This window comes from Boleophthalmus pectinirostris, unplaced genomic scaffold, assembly GCF_026225935.1.
Source record: "Boleophthalmus pectinirostris isolate CB_2022bp ecotype Guang Dong unplaced genomic scaffold, ASM2622593v1 HiC_scaffold_20, whole genome shotgun sequence".
Taxonomy (NCBI): Eukaryota; Metazoa; Chordata; class Actinopteri; order Gobiiformes; family Gobiidae; genus Boleophthalmus; species Boleophthalmus pectinirostris.
In genome coordinates this window covers 8,973,722-9,001,571 of record NW_026571153.1, presented here as the reverse complement: position 1 = coordinate 9,001,571, position 27,850 = coordinate 8,973,722, and the positions used below count along the sequence as shown (strand labels likewise).

The 27,850-nt window shown below is 39.9% G+C and overlaps 1 protein-coding gene across 1 annotated transcript in view; it reads right to left on the bottom strand.

The window, feature by feature from the left end:
- Positions 1 to 26,100, bottom strand: part of LOC110158725 (arylsulfatase J-like) — a 37,118-nt gene extending 11,018 nt beyond the window's left edge. Inside the window, 1 exon segment of the mRNA XM_020923249.2 lies at positions 25,474 to 26,100. Within this exon segment, the coding sequence (XP_020778908.2) occupies positions 25,474 to 25,745 (272 nt within the window). The 5' untranslated portion in view covers positions 25,746 to 26,100.
- Positions 26,101 to 27,850: the final 1,750 nt, after the last annotated feature.

Here is a 27,850-nt window from a genome sequence, read left to right as displayed (position 1 = left end):
TATAAGGCGCATTAAGCGAAACAAACAGACGACACTTGAGACTGATCTTTAACCCAGGCGTCCACGATCCATTGGCACATCGTGGCGTAACTCACCCGGTGTTGCCTCCCTGTCTTGGTGAATGTGAATGAATGTGAATGTGGATGGATAATGTAAGTTTGTTTTTTTATTTCCTACAAGGAGGACTCAAATATACATTGAGTAATAATGTGTTTAATGCAGCTTTGTGCACATTTGTTTACGTTTTACAGAAATGAAACTTAAAACTACAAGGCTCATTTGCATAAACTATAAGTGCTGAAAAAACTGCTCGCTCCTTGTGCGCTGATGCGGTTCAGCTTCTGTCGGACTTAAGGACACGACTTATTCCACGAGGCTCCTGACTACAGTAGCCGTGCTCCGACAATCCATCAAGCGGTGCGGCTTCGTAGTTTACCAAAGTCGTACTAAAACATTTTGACAGATTTTTGAGCGCCGTGTACCACATAAAATCAGTTCGAGGTCAGTAAACACAACCAGAATTAATATATAAGGCGCTCCGGATTATAAGAGAGAAAATTAAAGGATTTTAATTGCGTCCGATTATAGTCCGAAAAATACGGTAAACGTAAAAAGTAGCTTTTAACTTGGAAACTACAGCTTCATGACATGACAGAGTGGAATGGACCATTTTGAGCTTTGGAGATGTGGAGAGATTCGTAAAAAAGGATTACTTTGATTTGTGTGAATAAACACAAACATGTTTTTGAGGAGATCACATTTAAACATGGCTTAAAGCTCACAAGAGTAATTTTTGCATAATATAGGACATTTAAGAAAAACTACAGGTATACATGACTGAGTACTGCTGCCAAACTGTACTCAAGTATAACAGTATGGAAAAAATAGTTACTTTTAAACAAACTTTTAGTAGAATTTTAGATCATATAAAAGTACAATTACCCAAACAACTCTACATACCACAGATTTTTTAAGTTTTAGATGAATAAAAAAAAAAATCTCTAGTGTATTTTTGACGATGAATAAAGAAACAAAGATTTATTCTAAAATGTCTTTGCGGCTCAGTGGGTAGAACATGCACCTCTATACTACACAATCCCAGGTTTCTTTAAGCCTGGTCACTATTTCTTGATCGTTGCCAGTAAAACTAATAACTTAGCAGGCTGATATTTTATTTCTTGCCATAAAAAGTGGAATTACGTGAACATTTTTACTGCCCTACATCCTTTAAGGTCTATAGCCTATATTAGCAACAGATGCTACCAAGGATCGAACTCACACTACCTTCCTTTTTAGGACAATTTTAAACATTGTTCTCCATAGTTGGCCAAAGAACATGCATAAATTTGCTTCGTTATTTGCCCATAATTGTTCATAAACCACAACACAGCTTCATCTGCGTACATTTTCACTTAACGCACTTGTTCGTACGCCATTCTCCATTAACTCTCCATTAGTGAAGCAACCCAGATCTGAAGGTATCTAAGTTAAAATCTCTTTGAATGTTTGCGTGTTTTGAGCGAGCTTGAGCCCTGACCCCTTCAGAGGCTCGACATACCGCGGGGTTACGGCCGTGTAATGAGAATGTCATGCTGGCGAGCCCTGTAATCGCCGCAAATCACTCAAACCTGCTTCATGTCCCAACGGTGGAGGCTAACAGTGTGTCTGGGGTGTTTCTGGTGGACGGGGGGTAGTTCTGTGCTTTTTTGTGGGATTCTGGGGGGTAGTTAAAGGACAGCTGGGCAGCGATCGTTGGTTATGAGTTTCTGAAATGAAATGATGGATGCTGCGTTGGAAAGACCGGTCTCTGAAGGTTGATGAGGTGATTTGTGGGAGCTTTGTAATATGAATGGGCAAAACAGGTGAAGGGTTTGGGGTTCAAATCATTGCAAATGCAGGACACAGAGACATTTAAGTCAATAAATTCAATTTTTTGGACAATAAGAAGCTTTATGTTGTTTTCTCTTCTCCTCATTTCAGAGTTCACACTTCGCTGTGATTGGTTAAATGGCCTTTTTTTGGGGAAACATATTTATTTATTTAATTTTATCAGTAAGTCCCATTGAGACTGCATCTAATCTTCAAGTGAGTCCCGAGTACACAGTTAAATATAGATAGATTTGTGGTCATACCAGCTTGTCAAAGCCTGATCCCAGAAGCTAAGCAAGACCGTGCCTGGTTAGTACTTGGAACAGGAGACTGAATGCTCTGTAAAGCGTCTTTGAGTGTTCAAAAAAGCGCTATATAAAACTGATGCATTATTATTATTTATTATTATTATTATTAGACACATAAATGCCATATTGAAGTATCAGGTACATTAAGATATTAAAAGAGAATCTGAGAAAACAAAACAACCGTACAAACATCCACACGGAACCAGAGCATTAAACAAATACACGCTGGAGCACGGTCGGACTAAGCTGGAGACAGTGTGGTGTAATGAAGTGTTATCAGCTTTAGAACATAATGAACACTGGTTTAGTTAGAACAAGCTGTATAATGCGTTAAGGCTAGAACATTTCATTGTAGCTTTGTTACACAGTAAGACTTTAAAACTTTCTATCTTTATTCAATTACAGTTTTTTTTAAAAGGTACTTTACTCTGAGAAACATGCAACAATTTCACATGGCAATCTAGTGCCCCTGCTTTACTCAATGGAGAGATACATTTAAAGCCACACTGTGTACAGGGATCCCACTGTCATGCAAATCCTGGAAAAGCCATGGAAATTGAGAATTGTTATTTTCCAGGCCTAGAAAAGTCATGAAATTTTAGGACAAGATCGCGGATACAAGCGGCCGAAATGAGTTTCCTCTGCAGGGTGGCTGGGCGCTCCCTTAGAGATAGAGTGAGGAGCTCAGTCGCACAGGAGAGGCTTGGAGTAGAGCAGCTGCTCCTCCACATCGAGAGGAGCCAGTTGAGGTGGCTCGGGCTTCTGTTCCGGATGCTTCCTTGGCGCCTCCCTCAGCAGATGTTCTGAGCATGTCCCACTGGAAGGAGGCCCCGGGGAAGACCCAGGACACTCTGGATGGACTGTGTCTCTGGGCTGGCCTGGGAACGCCTTGGAGTCCCTCCGGAGGAGCTGAAGAAAGTGTCCAGGTTGAAGGAAGTCTGGGAGTCTTTCCTTACACTGCTGCCCCTGCAACCCGGCCCCAGATAAGCGGAAGAAAATGCATGAATGGAATTTGGAATTTTAGTATCTCTTTCACGCAGCTACAGCATTCTGTTCAGTTCTCATTAGACTATTATGATTTTTTCCGAACAACAGGATTTAAACTACCAACCATATTTGGATCTTGCAAAAATAAAATAATTTCAGGTGCAATATGTAACTTTCTTGCTGGGACGTCCGGCGTCTGCTTGTCTCCATTGAGATGCTAATACTTTGCTTTTAATGTTCCACGGAAAGGCATTATGCTGGCGTCAACTGCTTGTCTCCGTGGAGATAGATAAATTTAATGGCAAACTGTTGAACATTCCAGGCAAAGCAATAATATCTGTTCATGCTCATGTGTTTTTATTTGGTCAATGTTTAACTCATTACAGTCGACGTACGTTACATTCAAGTCTGATGAATATGTCCATGAAGTAAAAGTGAAAAAATGCACAGTGCACTCAGACGGCCGATGTCCAAAAGCTTTTTTTTTTTTTATTTCTAAATAATGTTTTGGCAAAAAAGTCATCAGATCATTTTTCTTGCTTTTGGACCATAGTATACCCATACTTCGTATATTTGTATACTGTGGTCCAAAGCAAGAAAAATGATTTGACGAAGGCTTTTTTGCTGAAACATTATTTAGAAATTTAAAAAAAGCTTTTGGACATCGGCCATCTGAGTGTGCTATGCATTTTTTCACTTTTATTTCACTGTTCCTTGCATTTGCACCTCTACAAGAACCTTGGTGAGCGTTTTCTGTCTCATTTGAGTCCATGAAGCAACATAAATATTACATAGTGCCTCTTTAACTCGACATAAATCTCACATAACTAATAATACGCAACAATCGTCTGTGCAGAAATCGTGCCTGACAGTGCTCTACTATGAGTCAGTCAAGGTGTGGACAGTGAATGAGCTCCACTGTATATTTACTTAAGCACTGAGCCAAAAGGCCAACAAATCATACACGCTATTAACTGTACTATCACCTCGAGGATACACACACCAGCAGGGCAAGTGTACTGAATACTACTACTACTACTACTACTATTACTGCAGTACTTCTCTCCCCCACGTCAGCACACATATGGTTCCAATAAACAGCTTGTGTTTGGACCTGTACTTCATCAGAGAGAGAGCTGCCGGTGATATATCTTGTACTCGGCGAGGATGTTCACTATCACTCAAACTGTTTACATACAGAGTCCAGTACAGCTGTGGATAAGGGTCTATAAGATTGGTACATGGTTATAAAAGGAGCGAGCTTTAGGTTGGGATTTATTCATACGGGTTTTTGAAGTTCCCATAAATGTACTGATAGTTGTTTTGAATCTTAATATGACTTTTTGGATTGGAGTGATTTGACTGTGTTGCTGCCGTTATAAAGTCAAAGAGACAGATTTCCTCGTGAGCCAAAGTGTTGGAGATGTGTGGAGACACTTTTTTCAAATATTCCATCCAGTCCTTGTATTTGCAGAGGTCGTTGGTGCTAGTTCTAGTAGAGGTCTGCGCGGGACAGAATTTTCAGTCCCGCTCCCGCAAAGAATTGTAATTTTCAGTCCGTGCGATATTTTGTCCCGTTCCTGCTCTGTCAGATGAAAATGTTCACTTTCTTAAGCTCTATCAGACACAGAGAAGCAGAAAGGAATTGTCTAAAACAGTGGTCCCCACCTTTTTTGCGCCACGGACAGGGGGGGTTTAGTCCTGTGTAAGTCCTGGTTTTAGACCTGTTTTTAGACCTGTTTTTAGACTGTTTTAGACCTGTTTTAGACCTGTTTTAGACTTGTTTTAGACCTGTTTTAGACTTGTTTTAGACTTGTTTTAGACCTGGTTTAGTCCTGGTTTATTCCTGGTTTAGACCTAGTTTAGTCCTGGTTTAGTCCTGGTTTAGTCCTGGCTTAGACCTGGTTTAGTTCTGGTTCAATTCTGGTTTATTCCTGGTTTAGACCTGGTTTAGTCCTGTTTTAGATCTGGTTTAGTTCTGGTTCAATTCTGGTTTAATCCTGATTTAGACCTGGTTTAGTCCCTGGTTTAGACCTGGTTTAGTCCTGGTTTAGTTCTGGTTCAATTCTGGTTTAGTGGTGCGGCATATGGGACGGGGGACGGTCTGCTGCTTAAAATGTTTTTATTAATGCCAAATAAAATATCCAGCACAAATGATACATGATAGGCTTACATTCATCATTTGTATATTTTACTTTACACTTATATTTAGTTTGCGGGACTGCAGTTTATCATCCCACCCACCTGCTCCGGCATTGTGTAATCCCGCTCCCGCATCAGGTCCCGCGGGTGCAGGGCTCTATAGGCTAGTGCATGTCAATGGCCATAGTTTTCCTGCCAGTACAAACAGTCTTACCCACTCCACAAAACACCCGAAGCAAATCTATTATTACACCAGACTGTCGATGTAAATGTCTGTGTTGATAGAATAATTTTAGAAGTAAAACCAACCTTGCATTTGAAGGATTTATGTCTGAGCAGCAGCAGCGAGTTGTACTTCCTGATAGAAAGCTTGGCATCGGTGGACTGATATCACCTAGAACCCATCTTACCGACAAAGTCAAATTCAGCTGCTGCTGAGAAAATAGTCCCTCAACATGCGACGATTCATACAATGCAAGATTATGTAACGTTATTCTATCAACACAAACATTCACATCGACAGTTTGGCGTAATAATAGATTTGCTTCGGGTGTTTTGTAGGAGTGTGACGATATCCAAGTCTCACGATACAATATCGTCACAGTATGACCCTCACGGTACGATATTTATTGCGATATCGTGGGAAAGCTCACGATATGGTGGGGAGTCTCACGATTAGGGATGTAACAATATCTAAATCTCTCGGTACGACATTTTCACGATATACATCTCACAGTATGATATTTATTGCAATATTTTGTGGAGGCTGCCAACAAAATTGTTAATATGCAACTTTTTCCTCTTAAAATGCCTTGACAAGACTTAATCCAAAGAATTAAGACTTAAAAGTGCTTAGAACTGTTATTTCTTTTGTATTTATCACTGAAATGGAGCAAAGGATCATGGTCTATGTAGTTCCCTCTGTCTTTTTTAGCTATTGCTGCACCATAACTCTTACTTTAAGCAAAGAGACTTGTAATTCGATATATTGTGATGGTCCACGATGTTATTGTGTGAACTCTGACGACACAATATCACGATATTTCTGTTATTGTTACATCTCTAGTGTTTTGTGGAGTGGGTAAGACTGTTTTTAGTGGCAGGATAACTATGGCCGTTAACATGCACTAGCCTAGCACCAGTGACCTCTGCAAATACAAGGACTGGATGGAATATTTTAAAAAGTGTCTCCACACGTCTCCAACACTCTGGCTCACTAGGAAATGATGTCCTATGTCCAAAAATTCCAGACTGAACCTTTAAAGATGCACTTTTGTGGTGAAGAGTATGCTACCTTTTTGTCTCACGAAGATGTTATTGCTCGTCTGGAATGTTCCACAGCATGGCATTAAACTATAAGATCTATTCAGCATTTAATTATTGTGTTTTTGTTGGCATCTTGAAAACATGCATTCTTACGAGAGCTACGAGATTACTTACATTTTTTAATCTAAACCTCAGCGTGAATATATGCAATTAGCAAATCACAAAGGTTGCAATTTTTGAAAATAGGCCACCGTAATTCCCCCAGTAACAACAAAATATCCTGTGTTATTTAAAAAAACTGCAAACCGTGTCTTTTAGATGTGTAGAAACATGTACTGACATGTGATTCTTGTATTAGTTTGTCAGTTCATATTTTGGTCTGTCTGTCAACTCTTGTGGAAGTGTTTAAAATATGAACTTTGAAGAATCTTATTACTAATACAGAAATTGCAAATCCAACACAACTGCAATGCTAGTCACAAAAAGTAATTAAAGTAATTAAATATTTTGAGATAAATCAGTAAAGTAATCAGATAACAGTTAACAGATAAATCAGTAAAGTACATCAAGAACTAAATGCTCTTGATGCACTTTTTAATATGGCTTATTTATTATCATTTTTATCTCTCTTAATCACTGGGCCTGGAGGAACACATTTCGTTCTGTCATGTGTTTCTCTCGCAGGCTTGAATGACAAATAAATAACCTTGAACCTATTTTGTCTCAAATCATTCAACCCTTAAGCACTTGAAGAGAGGACATATTCTTTGCAGTGAACATTCTATTATCTAAATAACTGCAGCCATTGTGATTTGATAATTGCACCAACTATAACTGCAGCCATATTTTTAATTATACAGTATTAAATCGTTTTGATTAGGGATGGGCATGATTAATCGATTAATCGATAATTGATCATTAAGAATTTCATCGATTACGTAAATTTTAATCGACAAACCGAATGTAGGTTGCTGTGCGTAGCGTGACCAAACAGGGTCCGTACATGTGTCTCTCTGCACTCAGAAGGACCGAGACACAAACAGTCAGTCAGTCTGTAACGTACCAAAGCACAAATGTGTATTTAACGATGAGTTGCACAAGAAATTCCACGCTTTCCGTTGCGTTCGGGACAAGTGTGAGTCCATGTGCACAGTGTATAAAGCAGGAACATATGTTTCGGTGTCCAGTGGGAAAAAGTTTTACCAGGTGAGAGTCGTGCAATGTCGATGACGAGTCCCACCTCCCTCCCCCCGTACGGTGTCCTGGTTTTGACAAACGCAAATCTGGTCACACTAACCTGTATTCACCTGAGTCATGTCTTTTAATCCAACAGAAATTGAACCGCATCAGCGACACAAGAGCTGCAGTTTTATCTTCGCTGAGTTTATGCAAATTAGCGATGCGGTTTTAAGTTTAGTTTCTGTGAGAGTTGCGCAAAACTGAATCAAACACATTATAATGTCAAACAGATTGATGTGGCTCTAGAGTGGTTACGGTTTATGTGTCGTAAAGTTGAATTTATTTATGCAGATTAGTAGTGCAGATAGTAATAATAATGATGATCATTTTAATATAAAAACGTTAATGATTTGATGAATCGATAATCGATCGTTAATTCTTCCGACGATCGATTAAGAAAATTTCATCGAATGCCCATCCCTAGTTTTGATACTATGGCTTTAAAGATCTGCTCATACCAGATATCAACCTATACCAAAACGTGATCTGTGGTTATTATTTACCTTTCAAGTAACTACGGAAAATCTTTGTATAAATTTCAAACTTTATGAAACTTCTTACTAGTGCGACCAGATGTTCCTATTTACCCGGGACAGTCCCAGTTTTTGAGCCTGTGTCCCCTGTCCCAGCAGATTTATACAAAACCACTGATTTGTCCCAGTTTTATAAAAGAAATGTCCAAAGTGTCCATATTTTTGACCAATTTGATACCTGCATCCATTTTAATTTTTGTAGGTAAAATACAGAAAAGCTGCTTAAAAATGATCAAAACAAAGAAAATGTGACTATACTGACTCACTTTACTCATGAATAGGCCGAGTGCACAACCATTTTTCCGCCACCTGCTTTTCTCCATGGGCGATTGATGAGTTTAATTCCATAATGTGGAGCATTTCCGGCAAAGCAAGAACATCTCCATGGAGAAAAGTTAAATAATGCACTTTTAATGCATACAGCACACCTTACAGAAATAATGTTTGGAGAAAGGTCTGGAGAAGAAAACTCAACTTACATTGTGGTTACCAAGCAATAAACAAGAATTAGGGGTGTAACAGTACATGTATTCATGTTGAACTGTTTTGGGCATTTGGTTCGGTGCAGGGGTGTGCACGAGTGAATTTGCGCAATTTGTGTGTGTTTACTTTTCGCCACTACTTGTTCAACTACACTTAAGGCTCGGCTCTTTAATATTCACAAGGGTACGTGATTGGGGTGCCAGTGTTTCAAGGTGGCTGCTGTAACAACAGTTGCCCCCAACCTTGACTACATCTATTCAAACCACGTGAATCCTCAAAAACTACGGTCATCGCGCCAAGATCCTCACTTGCTCCGGCACGGAACCCCCCTCCCCGATTCCCGCGAACTCTGTCCTTAGCGAAAGGGTATTTTCAACCGCAAATCTCCACTTACTGCAGACAGATGTTTTTTTCTGGCCAAAAATATGAAGATTGAGTAAAACTTCATGCTGGAACTGTTAGTGCTGTGCTTTACTTTTTGAAGAGTTTTGTTTACTGTTTACAAAGAATTTATTTTTTATAATAGTTCATACATTTGTTGCTTATTTGAGAATATTTTATTTAACTTATTAGTATTAACAAGCAGCACTTTTCATTTATTTAATTTTCCAGTTTGTATAACGTTAAAACAAAGTGATGGTTTAATAAAAACACAAATAAACAGCAAGCAAATGGTTTTTCATTTTGTTCCCATACTGTACCGAAAATGAACTGAATTGTGACCCCAAAACCGAGGTACGTACCGAACTGTGATTTTTGTGTACCATTACACCCCTACCAGGAAAAGTAATAAGTAGTGATGGGCGAATGGAGCCTCGTGAAGCATTGACACCTCAGTCGCAATATTGTCTCAAATGGTTCGACGTGTCTGAGGCGTCGGAGAAACACTGACCTCTAGTGGACAAATTTAACCATTGGCACACAGGCGTCTCAGCATCGATGAAGTATTGTTAGTGTAAGACAATACTTGTGTGCAGAGCGACACCGTACCAACGACAACAATAACAATGATGATTTAAAATAATATGTAAAGAACAACATAAATAACAGCTGTAAATAAGAAAATAGGTGTTACCTTGTGAGGTGGAATTAGATCAAAGTGATCCCAAACCATGGATCACTTTTTTCCACTTGTAGATGCCATCGAAAATGAAACAAATGCCAAAAGTCGCCAAAATCACCACTAACGTCACACAATACTCCTCACTACCCAACATTTTTAAGAAATATTGGTGCATCTTTTATACTGTAGCAGTTCAGCGCTTGTCAGACCACGGAAGCGCGCTGAACACTCTGACACTCTGAACCAATCACAGAGCGGAACATTCGCTGAGCCAATGAAACGCTTCGATACACTGAAGCAATTGACACGCAGAGCGAAGCAGTAGGGAGAGGGACCAACACTTCCACACTTTGGCCACGTGAGCGGCTGCTGCGAGACGAGCTCCGAGGCAGCGCTTCAGAGCAATTTGTTTCAGAAAGAACGAGACGTGCTCCGGAGCTCCGTCTCATTGGCCCATCAGTAGTAATAAATATTGAAAGTAAGTTGCGTTAATGGACAGAAGTAGTAGAGTTACCTGTGCAGACATGGCATTACCTGCAAAAATGGCCCTACCTTTACAGTATACCAGCGCTGTATGAATGACTGATCTGAATGAAGTGAGGGTAGATGGAGAGAGTGTGAGGTTACAGGTTCACTTTCCTCTTAAGGCCCCTCCTCCCTCTCTCTCCCTCTCTCTATGTTGCGTATATGCGGTTTCGGCTAATGTAAGAGCGCAGTGTTGGGGATGACAGAGCAGCTTTTGGAGAGCGGCCCCTGTCCCCCTGAAAGTGTCTGACTGTTCCCTCTCAGGCCTAATGGCTTTAAGTATCTGCACCGCTGATGGATGAAGCTCAGGCAGCAGGGGAGGGACAGGACACGGCTTAGTTTACTCCCTCACACTGCTCACACTTAGCGCACAGTCAGAACGTAATATGTATCAAAGGATTTTATTGAACCTTAAGAGAGATATTCAGTTACATGTTAAATTAAACAGACCTGGAGTTGTGTTTTGTTTCATTCACACATGTTTAACACACAAATCCTGCAAATTTAGGCTGTAAACATTTCCGCCTCATAATACAGGAAGTGCTCCACTGTGTTTTTAAACTCCATTCACTTTCATTAGAATCATTTGGATGATTTCTGCCCTGGAATTGCCCATCTCTGTTGAACTAAAGGTAAAAGGTAGCCTGATTCATCACCTGGATTCACTTTGTAGAAACCGTCTGACCTCGCAGTGTTAGAATTCGTTCACTCGACAGGATGTGGGTACTTTTTATCATTTAACCAATCGCTGCTTTTTGGTCATCTAGTTAGGTATATTAAGCTTTTCCCAAATCCCGTAGGAAGAATAACGTCTTTCCCCTTGATGAAATTCACTAAACATTCTCTTTGTTCCGGCTTTAAATCCTCAATCTCGGGAATCATTGACAACACAGAATATATGGCTTTTCGCTGATTGGCTGGTGCCCAAACTTGCTCTTCCCGGGTTTTTCGAACCGACTAGTGTATTCCGATTCTTGACCTAGTTGCTGGAGAGAAATTAAATTGAGCGGAGGCACTAGGTGGTGCCAGTCTGGCTAGATAAAAGGAAATGTTAACTTGAAAACTTCATAGACATTACAAAGTGGAACAGAGCATTTTGAGCTTTGGAGAAGCAGACAGACTAATAATAAATGGTTACTCAAACTTATGTAAGAAACAAAACCCAACTCCAGGCTTGTTTTTGAAGAGCTAACAGCATAATAATAATAATCATAATAATAATAATACATTGAATTTATATAGCGCTTTTTTTGGACACTCAAAGACGCTTTACAAACAAATAAAAAGTGACACTGTAGAAAACGGGGGTAATCATGGGGAATGCCAGGACTCAACGCTCACAAGAGTCAATCTTTGCGTAATATAGGACGTTTAACACTATGCCTCTGTTTACATAGCCTATGGAAGCCTCACTGGGACAATGTAGACATTAGGACTGCAAGATTAATAGCAATTTAATCGAAATTACAGTGTGAATGGATGGAATTAACAAATTGCTAAAGCTGCAGTTTTATAAGTAGCAGATTATTCTCCAAAAACAACACATTATCCTGTCTTATTCTGCATAAAAACTGCTAACCCTGTAACTGATATCTGTACAAACGCGTTTTGAAATGTGATTCATTTGGCAGTTCATGTTTTTGTCAATACTCCAACCCTGAATGTGTCTGAACTTTAAACAGAATCCTAGTATTAAAACATCAATCACAAATATAATGACTATTGTAATGCTTGTCAGAGAAATCACACTTACTATTTTCCCCAAACTGTGCAGCCCTGGTAGACATGGATTTTGCAAAAGAATCTGATCACCGTATTTTTCTGACTATAAATCGCACCGGATTATGAGGCAAAATATCAATAATGTTGAATTCTCTCATTTATTTTCATACATAAGATGCACCGGATTATAAGGCACATTAAGGGAAACAAACGGACGACACTTGAGACTGAGCCTTAGTCTAGGCATCCACCATCCATTGGGAGATCGTGGCGTAATTTGCGTGGTGTTGCCTCTCTGTCTTGGTGAATGTGTATTAAGAATGTGAATGTGGGTGGATAATTCAAGTTTGTTTTTTATTTTCTAAGAGGAGGACTCAAATATATGTTGAGTAATAATGTGTTTAATACAGTTTTGCTCACATTTGTTTACGTTTTACTGAAACGAAACTTAAAAACACATGGCTAATTTGTATAAACTATAAGCACTGAAAAAAACAGCTCGCTCCTTGTGCGCTGATGCTGTCAGCTTCTGTCGGACTCTGCGAGGCTCCTGACTACAGTAACTGTAATACTTTGACAATCCATCAAGCGGTGTGGCTTTGTAGCTTACCAAAAATGTACTAAAACATTTTAACAGATTTTTGATCGCCGTGTACCACATAAAATCAGTACGAGGTCAGTAAGCACAACCAGAATTAATACATAAGACGCACTGTTGATTTTTGAGAAACTTAAAAGGATTATTAAGTGCGCCAATAGTCTGAAAAATACGATACCAACTGACTACACAAAAAGTTTTTCATGAGCATTATAGCTTGGCAAGTTATATTGTAATATACACACAATAGCTCTTTGCTTTATTCAAGAATGACAGCTGAACAAGTGACAACAAAAGGAATAGTCAGAATACATTTCATACCCAAATGATCACCATGTGTTGTTTGATATTCAAATTGTAGCTTGAGGCGATGTGGGGCGCAGCGAGTGTGCACAAGCTACTGACTGCAGAGAAAAGAACCGAACTGACAAGTTCAAAAGCATCAATCACTGCATCCGTCCGCAATCGTGCAAACCGCATACGCACATGTGTTCACTTTACATTGTTAGCTGTAGCACTGGCATTGACCTCTGACCTTTCCTTGGCCATACATCTCAGGGAGTAAAGATGAGTTGAAAGGCAAAGTACAAGAGCCTGACTTAGACTGGAAGCCTATAATCACATCAGTGCGACTTCTGCACAGAAAGTTCCCATGACCCCTGTAAAACCTTTACCGTAACAGCAAATATTTGGGGAATAAGTAAAATATTGTGAATGCTTTCCACTGATTTGTCCCAGTTTATACAAGAATTTAGCCTGATTCATCAGCCGGTTTCACTTCGTAGAAACCGTCTGTCCTTCCATTAGGATTCGTTCACTCGACAGTAGGCGAGTACTTTTTTATTTAACCAACGGCTGTTATTTGGTTGTGATGTACAGTATGTAAAGCATCGCTAACGGGGATAACTGGTATATTAAGCTTTTCTCAAATCCTGTAGGAAGAAGGGCAATAACGTCTTTCCCCTCGATAAAATTCACCAAACATTCTCTTTGTTCCAGCTTTAAATCCTTGATCTCAGGAATCGTTGCCAACACAGAATGTATGGGTCTTCGCTGATTGGCTGTTGCCCGAACTCGCACTTCTGGGGTTTTTGAAAACCGTCTAGTGTATTCCGATTCCTGACCTAGTCGCTAGAGAGAAATTAAATTGAGTTGAGGCACTAGGTGGCGCCAGCCTGGCTCACAAGAAATGTCCCAGATGTCCCTATTTTTGACCAATCTGATCCCCACCAACAGTAAAGAGAGAAATATATTGTCAAGTGTTTTGTCTAAATACAGAAAACTGTGGGTGAAAACTGCCAAAAGCCTCATGCTGGTTACTGATTCACAAGTGAGTGGAGAAGTGCCTAAAAATGTTTTTAATTACGTGCTCTTTTCACAGTTTTATCATCAACCACCCCAAACCAGGTGTGACCCAGTTTTTAATTTTGAAAATCTGGTTATTCTTATCAAAATCATCTTTCAACATGTAAAGAGGAGGACCAAACATGAAACTACAACACCCTAGGCAACACAAATTATGCAACCTGCAAGATCAAAATGTAGTCAGCAGTTCAGGAGAGCTCTCTTGGGTTCTGTATTTTCCACAAAAACACAAAACCACCTTTTTACTACAGAACAGCACTATGGTGAAAGGAGCAAAACAGCACTAATGTCACACAGGATGTCACGGTGTGGTATTACAACTACTCCTCTACCACGAAATGCCACAGCCTATTCTAGCTCAAAATTACATATACTTCGAAACACACAGCTCACATTGGACCTATGCAGTTTTGACGAAAAGAGTTCGTATATGACAAATTAATCAGTTTAAGACATGACATGTTTTTTACAATGAACATTATATAATCTAAATAGCTGCAGCCATTGTATCCGATTATAATTGCTGCCATATTTTTAATTATACAATATTAAAACGTCTTGATACTATGGCTTTAATCTGCTTTTACCCGATATCAACGTATACCAGTGCAACATTTATTTCTTTAAAATGAAAATAACATGAGAAAAAACTGATCAAAATGTGTTATATGGTTATTATTTTTTTCTCAAGTAACTACAGAAAATCATTGTATAAATCTTTGTATAAAGTTCAAACATTATGAGACTCATTAATAAGGCGACCAGTAGGGACGTAACGGTATCCAAATCTCTCGGTACGATATTATCACGATATGCATCTCACAGTACGATAATTATAGCGATATTTTGGAGAGGCTGATATAATTGTAGATAGGAAACTTTTTTGTTTTTAAAATAAATACCTTGACAAGATTTTGGTGTGAATTATTTCTGTCATAATCCCAAGAATTCAAGTACAAAAAACATATCTCTTCATGTTTTCTGCGCTGAAATGAATCATGGGATATGTAGTTCCCAATATTTATAAGCTGTTGCTACTGTAAAACCATGCAAAAGAACTTGCAATTTGATATATTGTGACAGTCCATGATATTACTGTGAGACTTTTGACGATACAATATCACGATATTTCGGTTATTGTTACATCCCTAGTGACCAGACCTAGTATTTACACGGAACAGTCCCAGTTTTGTAGCCTGATTCATCAGCCGGTTTCACTTCGTAGAAACCGTCTGACCTCGCAGTATTAGGATTCGTTTGCTCAACAGTAGGTAGGTACTTTCCCCTTGATAAAATTCACTGAACATTCTCTTTGTTCCGGCTTTAAATCCTCGATCTCTGGAATCGTTGCCAACACAGAATGTCTGGCTCTTCACTGATTGACTGGCGCCCGAACTCGCACTTTTGGGGTTTTTTGCAGAACGTCTAGTGTTCTTGATTCCTGACCTAGTCGCTGGAGAGAAATTAAACTGAGTGGAGGCACTAGGTGGCGCCAGTCTGGCTACCAGTTTTTAGCCCTATGTCCCTTGTCGCAGATTTAACCAAAACCAGTGATTTGTCGAAGTTTTATACAAGAAATGTCCGAGGTGTCCCTATTTTTAACCAATTTCATCCCTGCCAACAGTAAAGAGAGGCATACATTGTAGTTTGTGTAGGTAAAATACAGAAAAGCTGCTTAAAAATGACCAAAACACAAAAAAAATGTGACTCTACTGACTCACGTTAGTAATAAATGAGCCGAGTAGAGAATAATTTTCCTTAATTATGCACTTGTTTCACAATTTTATTATTGCCAACCACCACCACCCTCAAGTTTTTAATTTTGAAAATCTACTCACCCTACTTATTACATAAATTTAAATGCCCAACCAGGATTTGGAAGCAGATATAAGACCAAGCAGTCTTTTCTGGATCGGGGCCAATATCGGATTCCAGTATCAGATCGGTGCATCCTGATTTATCATTGTTCAAATATTCCTCAAAACCATGTTGTAACGGATTAAAACAGTCTTTAACACTGACCTAATTTACCGTAAATCTATCCCATTATCTTGTATCATTCATCATTTCAGCACCTTTTCTCCGTCTTCCTCGGGGCCCTGCTTGTACGTGATGTAGAAGATGCTATCAACAGCCCACGGGTCACGTCCCCACAAGTTTGTTAAAGGAAAACTAAGCGAGGCCGTGTTTGACAGGGCTGATATTTTCCATATGTTCCCAAACCTCCAATCTGACCACACTCTCCCAGTACAGTCAGTGTGTACAATAAGTCCTGCTCCAGCTTGTCCGTGTGTTCTGCTGTAGTGTACGCCGAGGAAGTCAACGCCCACTCATGACTTAGGCTATTGTCATGACAGATATTTGTGGTCAGAGCAGCTATATCCACCCTTTTACTGATTTATTGTTCAATATGTATGGGATAAATGTTTATGTAGGAATCTGAGCGTTGTAATAAAGTTGCGGTAAACTATGTGACAAGTATAAGTTATATGTACAAATACGTGGACACTGGACAGTACAAATGTTTATGGAAATTTATAGCTGTAATTAGTTGTAATTTAGAGTTGTGGGAAAACATACAAAACATCTGTGTGTGATGTTTTGTATGTATGTTTGTATGTTCCACTAGGGGTATGCAAAAATACTGAAAGTGATATGTTGCAATCCTAAATTTTATGTAATTTTTTGGTATTTTTTAGCTGTTTTTGTGTGTGAAACCACTACAAATTGGTTGTTTATTCAGTGGGAGGAAACTTGTTTATCCAATACACGTGACATATTCACTCACATATTCACCGGGAGGAGGCCCCGGGGAAGACCCAGGACACGCTGGAGGGACTATGTCTCTCGGCTGGAATGGGAACGCCTCGGGGTCCCCCTGGAGGAGCTGGAGGATGTGTCTGGGGTGAAGGAAGTCTGGGAGTCTCTGCTCAGACTGCTACCTCCGTTACCCGGCCTCAGATAAGAGGAAGAAAATGGATGGATGGATATTCACTGTTTTTGTGATTAAAATGAATATATTTCATCTTAACTCAGTGTTTAGTGTTTGGTAGTGGTTTAACGAAGAAGTATTGTTGTTAAAATGTATGTGGGTCTGCAAGAGTATCATGTGCAATATATCGATTGTTGCAAGGGTTTTTAAATTGAATGAATGTGAGCAGGTAATAGGAAATAGAGAAGGTAAATACAGCCGAGCCCCCCCTACCCAAACTCTCATCTGCCCCGGCCTTTGAAGGAAATGCATCTTTTGTGTTCCTGCCAATGATGAGTTACAATAACAACTAATAATATATATATATTTTTTAAATATTGTATTTTCATTTTTTTGTGCATTCATAAACGATTTTGGCAACAGCAAATAATTTCCAACTTCATGCAGGCCTAACTGAGCAACTTTTAACATGACTGAACATCAGTAGGACACAGGATTAAACCAGGACTAAACCAGGCCTAAACCAGGCCTATGCCAGTACTACACCAGTACTACACCAGGACTACAGCAGGACTACAGCAGGACTAGACCTGGATTAATCCTGGATTTGAGAGAGAGCACAGAGCGCGATCGAGCGACGGCTGTGCTTTGCTCCGTGGGGCCTGAACTCTGTGCCAGTCCTTTTGTTGGTCCAGGCATTCATTTCTGGTTCAGTCCTGGTTTAGTCCATGTGTGTCACGCCCTCCCAGTGGCTCTTTGGAGGGCCTCACCTATTGAAAACCGCTGGATTATTGCATCTATTGCCATATAGTGATACTATTGTATCGTGAGCCATGTACCAAGTATCATATTGAATCATGAGGGACTCTGTGATTCTCATTTGTACTCAACATAGCACCGTGTCAATGCCCGATCTAGTCAGAGCTTCAAAACTAAGAGGCTGGCCCTGTTTAATACTTGGATGGGAGACCGCTGGTAATCTCATGTTCCAGTGGGGGACAATGGCTCTATTGTATGCTATTATTGTGCCTTTGGGCAAGACACTTCACCCACATGTTATGAATGTGGTGTGAGTGTTGGTGGCATGGACTGGCAGCCTCACTTCTACACAACCTCAGAGCAGCTGTGGTTACAATATCAGTTTACCACCACAAGTCTGGAGTAACTTCAATTAAGAGTTTTTACCATAAATATTAAAATCCACAGGTTGTGCTCAACGTACCCCTATACATCTGTATCATTTGTATGGAAAAAGTGTATATTCGTTGCAACATTGGACATTCTCCTTTTATAAGATCTTATATATCTTTATGTAAACCAGCTGGGCATATGGAGAACGTTCACAATATAAAAACTATGTAATTAAGTGAGGCATGACCTGCAATATTTCTTTCTACTTTTTAAAAAACAAACAATCTTAATTCATTCTAGAAATACCCCTAACAGAGGTCGTGTACATTTCTTGGTCTGAAGGATTAAATGACAAATAGGTAAATAAAGCCCTATAGCAACCATCCCCCCGATATAAAATAGTCTAGAATAATAAACTACTCTTACACCGAGAAGTACGTGGCGTATCCAGATGCTGACAGTCGGCCTGGAAACCGACCTAAACAGACTCATTCAGATGTAGTGATTTACTGCTGTGCGTTAATTCTCTGCCAGTTGATGTTTGCCCTGGCGTTGGTACAGGCCGGGTTAAAAGACTTTGTTCTCCAGTATTTAGTCTGCTGAGCTCATGTGTTCACGCGTGCTGTTTCACGGATGGATGGAGCTCTATCACTTTTCACAGTTTTGATCTCAAACAAATGGCATCTCCCGTTTGCAAACAGAGGCTTAACTTCGAGACAGCAGGTGAATAATGGCAGCATGAAAGAAAAATATACAAAAGACTTGAATTTTGATAATGCAGCATTGGATTAGAGTAAATAATATCTTAAAGATGATTGAAAGGAAGGCTTATTCGATCTCCATCCTCCATCCTCCAACGGGTAAACCAGTTAGGAGTGGCCAAATCCAGGGTCCTTCTCCAGATCTGAGCTGGGATCTTGGTCTAGAACAACTTGCCAACTGTATAGTATTTTTCGGACTTTAAGGCGCACTTAAAATCCTTTAATTTTCTCAAAAATCTACAGCGCGCCTTATAATCCGGTGCGTCTTATGTATTAATTCTGCTTGTGCTTACTGACTTTCAAAACGATTTTATGTGGTACACGGCGTTCAAAAATCTGTCAAAATTAGGGATGTAACAATAACCGAAATATCGTGATGTCATAGAGTCAAAAGCCTCTCAATACTATCGTGGACCATCACAAAATATCAAAATATCGCATATCTTTGCTTAAATTCATTGTTTTGGTGCGGCAACAACTAAAAGAAACAGAGGAAACTACATAGACCATGATCCTCTGCTGCGTTTCAGTCCAATTTACATGATGAAATAACTTATTAAGTACTTTTAGGTCTTAACTCTTAGGTTTATGACAGAACAAAAGGCTTGTCAAGGCATTTTTAAAAGAAAAAGTAGGATATTCAAAATTCTGTTAGCCTCTACAAAATATCATAATTAGTGTCGTACTGTGAGATGCATATCATGAAAATATCATAGAGAGAAATTTGGATATCGTTACGTCCCTATCAAAATGTTTTAGTACGACTTTGGTGAACTACGAAGCCGCACCGGTTGATGGATTGTCGAAGCATTACAGCTACCGTAGTCAGGAGCTTTGCAGAGTCGTGTCCTTTAGTCCGACAGAAGCTGACCGCACAAGGAGCGAGCTGTTTTTTTTCAGCGGTTATATTATTTATGTAAATTAGCCATGTGGTTTTAAGTTTAGTTTCTGTAAAATGTAAACGAATGTGCGCAAACCTGCATCAAACACATTATTACCCAATGTATATTTGAGTCCTCCTCGTAGAAAATAAAAAACAAACTTCTACTAACTAATACGCATTCACCAAGACAGGGATGGAACACCGGGCGAATTACGCCACGATCTGCTGATGAATCGTGGACGCCCGGACTAAGGGATCAGTCTAAAGTGTTGTCTGTTTGTTTCGCTTAATGCAGCGAATAATCCGGTGCACCTTATGTATGAAAACAGACAAGAGAAATCAACATTATTGATATTGTGCCTTATAGTCTGAAAAATACTCTAATTGTACATAGGTTTACATCTGATATTTGCACTTTTTTAGCATATCAAATATCATCTCCAGGCTGATATTTTGTTTTGGTTGTCTTGCTGCATAAAGAATTCACATAAATCTTTATTTGAATGGTTCATTGTAAGAGATAATTGCACAAAACATGACTACACTACTCTCCTGTAAGTTTAAGTTAAAAAAAAAAAGGTTGAGGGTGAGTTTGTAGTACATTTTAATTGCAGAATATGGGGAAAATAAATCAAATTTGGCTCTATATCGGCCCAAAAATATCGGCAGAGCTTACTGGACATCAGTACCTCTAGATTCTAAACAAGCAGTATTGGAATTGGTCATGAAAAAAGCTGTATCTATAGTTCTTTGAGTATGCTATAACTCCAATAAGGGCTGGCAAAAGTGTAGAAAATCTGATACTAATTAATATTAAAACTTATCATAAAGTTATCAAAAAGTATCAAAAGTAGGTACTCATTTGAGAAAGGATTGATACTAAAAAGTTATATTCACAAAACAGAAATGAACCTTTCTTGAACATCTTAAGAATGATACACCCTTGGACCACACAGGAACATACCTGAACAACTGAGGGATTACACAGATAAAAGACCACATGGTAATATGAAAGTAAGCCACAAGTAAACCACATTCTGTTGTCTAAAGAAAGATTGTTTTGTGGTATTGGAATCAGTAGTGAGTATCGGTTCTATTCCTTAGTATTGAAATCAAGCTTAAAGTTTTAGTATCGTAACAATTCTAGCTCCAATAATCCAGTCAAAATGTGCAATTTGGTTGAAGTTTATTGCAAGAAACGATATTATACAATAGTTAGACCAAAACAATTCTAATTTGTTCACTGGTTTTAAGTTGAAATATTCAGAAATATCATGTATTTGACAAAGATTTTCTGGGTTTTACCAACGCAAACAAGTTGAACTGTAAGTGCACATGCAAATAGCGCTGATAATAATGCTTACTGAACACAACAAGAGACAAATGACTCCCAGCTGTACAATCTCTGATCACTCATAATGGCTCGCAGTCTTAACTGTAGCTTGTAAAGGCGTTGTGCGTGCGTAGCCTTTTTAAGTGAACGCACATGTGAGGAGACAAGATACAGAACAGTGTTGGTGGCTCTATTATGTCTCTATAAGCAAACAATAAATAATGATGAAATGTTCCTTCATATTCTTCGCAACTGAACTATTTGAAACAGTCATCAAGTGATTTTGCTGATTTATTGGTTGTAAGTCATGATTTTTGAGTTCCTTTTAAAGCTCGTGTCCTCATAGTTTGAATCTGAGTCACCGAGGATGAACATCAAGAGCACAAGTCGATAACAATCAAGATCTGGGGCAAAAATGCAAACTCCACACTGTTGTGCCATCATACAACAATTCATATAATCCTTACAGAACAAATACTGTGCACGCTTGTAGCTTTAATTCTCTGCTTTTGGTCTAACTTGCAATAATATGTACATTTGGAAAACACATTTTATAAACTTCACTTCCGTTTCCAGTGAGGTATTTGGGCGTCGGAGCTTCCTCTGCTGTCAGCAACAGGAACGAACAATGAGAAACTAAACAAAGTAAGCTCTTAGACTCAGTGAATGCCACGCTAATTGAGCCAGTAGTTGTGAACACAATTTGACTACAGTACGAGTTCAGTGATGGTTTATGGACATGAATCTGAGCAGGAGAAGTCTGAAGTTTTCCCTATGATGCAACAATCTGTAACCTGTGACAAACTTGCGCCCGCCTTTAGGTTCATTGGGCAACTGGACCAATCACATCACAGCATTGAGGTTTGTGAGGAAGCTAAAGGTGAAGCGTCTAAATGAACCAAAACAACGATTGTGAATCTGACACACATACTTCAGGTTATATTAGCGTCAGTACAGACTATTTAGTTTGTGAAAATTGCAGAAGATAAGAGCTTTGTGCGTGTTACGATCCACAAACATGGGTCTCAACATATTTATCAAAGGACACGGAGGCCAAATTCAAGGATAGAGTTCTTTTATTTTTTCCTTTGTGTAGAGATGGTTTTAACCCCAAAAAAAGAAACCCTACCCAAACCAAAAAAGTAACAACGGAAGGTGGACCTGATGAGCCGGCCAAAAAGAACAAAAGGGTGCGACACTGGGCCAATCCTATACAGGGCCATAGGAGTCGGTGCCAGCACCCGTATCTAAAGACCAAAAAAAAACACAACAACCTAAACCCAGCAAAAAAGCGAATACAGTACAGCCGGTCCCACCAGGTCAAAACAAAAAGCTAACGGTTAACAAAAAAGCTACCCGACCAATGGAGCAGGGGAGCCAGCAGGGCGGCTCCCAGCGCCAAGCGTGCGCGCTCCGGCACCTGCGGCGGCGACGAAGGAGGAGGAGAGAGCGAGAGAGAGAGAGGTGGTGCCGGGCTCGCGTATTTAAGGCCTCCTGCCAGAAATGAGTACAAAAAAACTACAAAAACATAACTAACTTACAACAACAAAACTAGGCAGAAATGCTACAAAAAATATAAACAAGAAAAAGAAAACAGGGAAAAACCAAAAAGTGCCCAAACGTAACAGTGCACTTGTGGATAGAAATGTCTGCGCTTTTCGCTCAGTGGATGTAACAAAAGTTCGATTTTTTGACTTTTCTGTTCTGCTGTTATGATGCTTTAACCAATCAGATTCAAACAGTCGTCTGACGCAGTAAAAGGCATTGCAGACTGATAATGTGTACAGCTCAAGTCAGAGTGAGCCACATAGCAGTCTGGCGTGAATATACTTAACAATCCAGGAAAAATGTTCAGAGAAGGCGACTTTGGATTAATGGATTCATGAAACAAGCATCAATGAAGAAATACAACTCCAGGAATGTATTTGATGATGGGAAAACATTGCTTAATTAAAATATCAGAAACTTAAATTTGTATGTTAACAAAGCTTATGTTTTAAACTGAATCATTTATGCATCACCTGTACATTAAGACACATTAAACTCACTTTTACGAGCACATATTCTCTGTTACCTACGTGGCACCTTTTCAAACCTGGTGAGCGTGGGTGGCTGCACTTTGCTCATTACCCATTCGGACCCGTGCCAAAGCCGCACTGTACCCTGCCAGCAGGACCGGCCCGCAGGAGCTGAGCTCTGGAGCAGATGTGGAAGAGGAGTCCTGCTGTGCACACGGGAAACTGCTGATACTACTCACATGAAGCAAAAAGTACAAAGCCAGACCACATGCCCCCCCATCAGGAGAGGAGGACCAACCTTAAGCTTCCTGTCACCCGCCGAGGACCAACGCGAGTACTACCACAGCTGCCAAAAGTACAATTTCACAGCCCATGGGTCGTGTAACGGGATATTCAAACTACTGGAGGATTGAAGGATTGGGTTGTCAGGGGGTATTCGGGTGCTTTGGTTTGATTCTGGCCATGTGGGATGTGTAATGGCCCCGTGAGCGATGATAGCTCTAACAATACTTTACATTTCAGAACATTATGCACAATTTCAGACAACGGAAAGGCGGGTTTTGGAGGCCAGGAAAAACAAATAGTGGCTCCTATAGGTTTACAGTAGATATAAGTTTTATTACAGTTGCGGTGGAAGACAGAACATAAATTATAACGGGGTATTAGATGCGTACAATCTAAATGGATGGTTGCAAAAGATGTATAGAGCAGTTTTCCACCTCCTTAGGAAACTGGAAGTGCTTTTCCATCAGAGTAAAGGACCACATCCAAATCTGCATCTGCAAAGTGTCTTGCCAAAGGATACAACAACAGCATGGAGGAGCTGGGATTGAACCACCGTGCTCTTACAACTGAGCTGCAAACATGACAAAAACATCTGCCCACTATGCAGGTGTAATTTTTTTAAGACAGAATATTGAAGGCGCAATTTGTAGCTTTTTTTGTTGGAGGGTCCGTCACCTGCTTCTCTCCATTTAGATGTTGCCAGGAATGTTCCGAAGTATGGCATTACACTTAATTACATCTACGGAGGCAACAGGTGACGCCTATAGGGCCAAGTTACATGTCAGATCTGCGGAAAGGCGAGCCCACTCACAGTAATGTCCTGTTTACACGAGAACTCTTACGGGTAAAAATTACAAAATATTTTATCAGAAGTGCCTTTCGTTTAGACGGTGATGGCGTTTTTGGGGCTTAATAACGCAAAAATCTGAAACCTGAAAAGTTGAATACGCTCCGATAAACCGTTTCCGTCGACACTGCCCAAGACGCAAAACTCTGGTCAGATCTGCTCAGGTCGCGTACACGTTTACGTCACGTACATACAGTACACAGAAACCTGGCATGCATACCCAATTGAATTCCACACACTTTTGCGTCACTGTATGCACGCAGATTTCCTCCCAAAAACGCTCATCTAAATGCAGAAATGTATAAAGTGAAGACACGACATCACTTTTGCATCTTCTGCTCAGACTGTCGTCGTTTAAACGTAGCCTAAGAGTACACGTTTTTAAGTCAGTAAAACCCGAGACAAGCAGATGGCAAAACCTCCACCAAAAAAGTTTACACTACCGGTCAAAAGTTTTCAAACACCCTAATTGTTCCAGTTATTTATTGCAGTTCAAGTCGTGCAAGTCCAATGAAGAGCTTGAAATGGCACAAAGGTAAGAACTGAACAGACAGAGGTTAAAAAAAAGATAGAAGATACAAAACATAAGTCCAAGCTCTGCCAAAACTACCTCAGGAAAAAAAGAACAAGATGTTAAACTGGAAAACATGGAGTGTCCAGCACAGTGTCCAGACTTAAACCCCAACGAGCTGGTTTGGGATGAACTGAACAGAAGAGTGAAAGCCAAGAAACCTACAAGTGCCACACATTTATGAGAACTTCTGCAACAGACTTGGGAAGAACTTTCTAAAGAATATTTGATTTCTACTGTAAAAAGAATAAGCCACGAGTGTGTTCAGCTGTTATATCTGCCAAAGACGGACACTTTCATGAATCAGAAGTTAAGTTTTGGTCAACAATAAACAGTAAAAAAAATGGAAAAATGTGGTGTTCGAATTACTACTTGAGTTTGGAAGTGAAATTAGCAGCTCTGTGACAGGTGTCTATTATTATTTGGTCATATCCAATAGATAAATGATGGTATTAGATTTTATTGCTATCACCAAATCAGGTAATTACGGTTCATTACTTCATTATGTTGTCATTACGTCAGTCCAAGATCCAATAACACGATGATTTACGTAGAGGATAACGATGTGGTCTATTAGGCTCTTCTAATCAGAGATCTGCAGGGTTGAGTTACCTGCCGGTCATGAGCTGGCTGCGGGACGGACTGCACAGCGGCTGGACGTAGTAGTTCTCCAGCTTGACCCCCTGCGCCGCGAGCCGGTCTATGGCGGGGGTCTTGATCTCGGAGCCGTGGTACCCGACGTCCCTGAAGCCCTGGTCGTCCACGAGGATGAAGACGATGTGCGGCTGCGAGCCCCGGTTCTCCCACGGCATGTGAACGCTCCACGTCTGCGAGGTGATGAAGCCCAGGAGCAGACCCAGCGGGACCCACGCCACCAGCGGCATGCTTCTGGCTCACTCACGCAGTGCAGGGCGCGCGCGGGCTGCAAGTGTGCGTGGAGAATAGCGCGAGACGTGACGTGCGGCGCATGTTTAACGGCGACAGCTTCTCGAGACGTAAAAGTGTCAGTGAAGTCATCCACGTGGAACTGTCTGAATCCAACTCCGAGCGAATCAAGCCGCTCGTAAAGTCCTCCTCCTCCTTTGAGCTGCGCTGTTTGTCAAAGAAGCTTCAGGTCACAGAGGGAAGCGCGTGCTCGGGGCTTGGGGTCCATCCCGCGCCGGAGTGGGCTGTACCCGAGTGCACGGTTAAAAGCCCCGGTGGACGTCCCGCGGAGGAGGCTGGTCCTCTCTCCAGCCCTCTCCGCTCTCCTCTGCGCTGAGGCTGAGCTGCGCTGCACCTACAGTTGTGCTGCGTTCACGGACAGCTAGGACACACCGTGCGTAAAACCTTAGTGCCATTATTACGCGTAAGTTTTAAAGTTTTTATTTAGAAGCGTCATGGTAAACAGCAGAGGTGGGATCGTTGTTTTGCAAGTCTCAAGTAAGTCTCAAGTCTTTGGCTTCAAGTCCGAGTCCAGTCCCAAGTCAAATACAGGCAAGTCCAAGTCGAGTCTCGAGTCACTGGCGCATAAGTCCAAGTCAAGTCCAAGTCGTCTGCTTTAAGTCATTTCAAGTTTTTAAGCCAAAGTACCAAATATAGCTTAGATTTTTGCAATTTGTATTACTTTTAAACTAAATTGTAAACAGTCATGGCATTTTTATATATGAGTATTTATATAAGAGTAGTAGAATTTAAAAGAGTAGTATTTTATTTATTTATTTATTTTTTTATTGTATTGACAAGATCTTAGAGTGAATCATTACGGTCAGAATAGAAACAATTCAGATTTAAAAGTGCTTCTCAAGTCTTCGCAAGTCACAGGGCTCATGTCCGAGTCAACTCCCAAATCACTGACCTTCAAGTTCAAGTTGAGTCCCAAGTCTTAGTCCGTTTTATCAAGTCTCAAGTCCTAAAAACAGTGACTCAAGTCTGACTCGAGTCCAAGTCACTTCTTGCAAATCCCCACCTCTGGTAAATGGTTATGCATATCTGCTCCATATTGGTACAAAATCACACAGTTCAACAGGTTTATTCTGAACAATTAAGACATGTCTCAAAATCCACAATGTTTTTAATATTTATTTAGTTGGTTATTTTGTCTTTGTCTCTTTGTACTATGAATTCAGTTATTGTGTTATATAGTCCACATATTAGGTCCAAGATTTAACTTACTTTATTCTAATTTAGACAAAATGCACATTGATTAATCATGAAATAACTTTTCCATAAGTGTTTCTTTGCATTGTTTACTTATCCACGTGTTGATTCCATGTTTGTGTAATGTTTAAGGGAGCATTACACTGGAATATAAAAGTAATATCTAGGTAAGTTAAAATAACTTAAATTAAGAACATTTGACTTTATTTGAGTCGATTCAACTTGACAAGTAAAATTATCTACCAATGGCATAAGTGTGTTTCTCTTAATTCAAGCAACACTCGATTTTGTTTCTTATTTGAAATGCAAAAAGTTGTTGTTTTTCTTATTTTAAGTGTAGCAAGATGTATTTTGATATTTTAAGTGCAAAAAGTCTTAATCCGTTGGCAGATAATTTTACTTGTGAAGTGAAATTTACTCAAATCGTGATGAAAGTTCCTTAATTTTTAACTTAACTTGACTAGATTTTGTTTTTCACAGTGTATGTAGAATTCTCTGTAAAATAATGACTGTTTTGTAAACCCATGGCTGTATTTGTCATAACCTGATGCCGAGAGTGAACTTCTTCTCCGCTGTAAACTCAATTCAAAGTAAAGTGTGTAGCTCAACATTCTATTACTGAAAGGTTTTTATTCTGTTCACTTCTCTTGTCTATTTTAATGTTAATTTTATGATGATTACTTATGTTCTGTTCTGTTTGTATTTGGGTTTTAATGTCCTTCTAATTCTGTAAAGCACTAAATAAACTTGCTCCTATGATACAAACCCACAGAAATAAATTAGTAACTCCTCACTTTGAAGAAGCTTTGAAGATGGATCCCACAGACAACACAAACACAGACCTGCATCT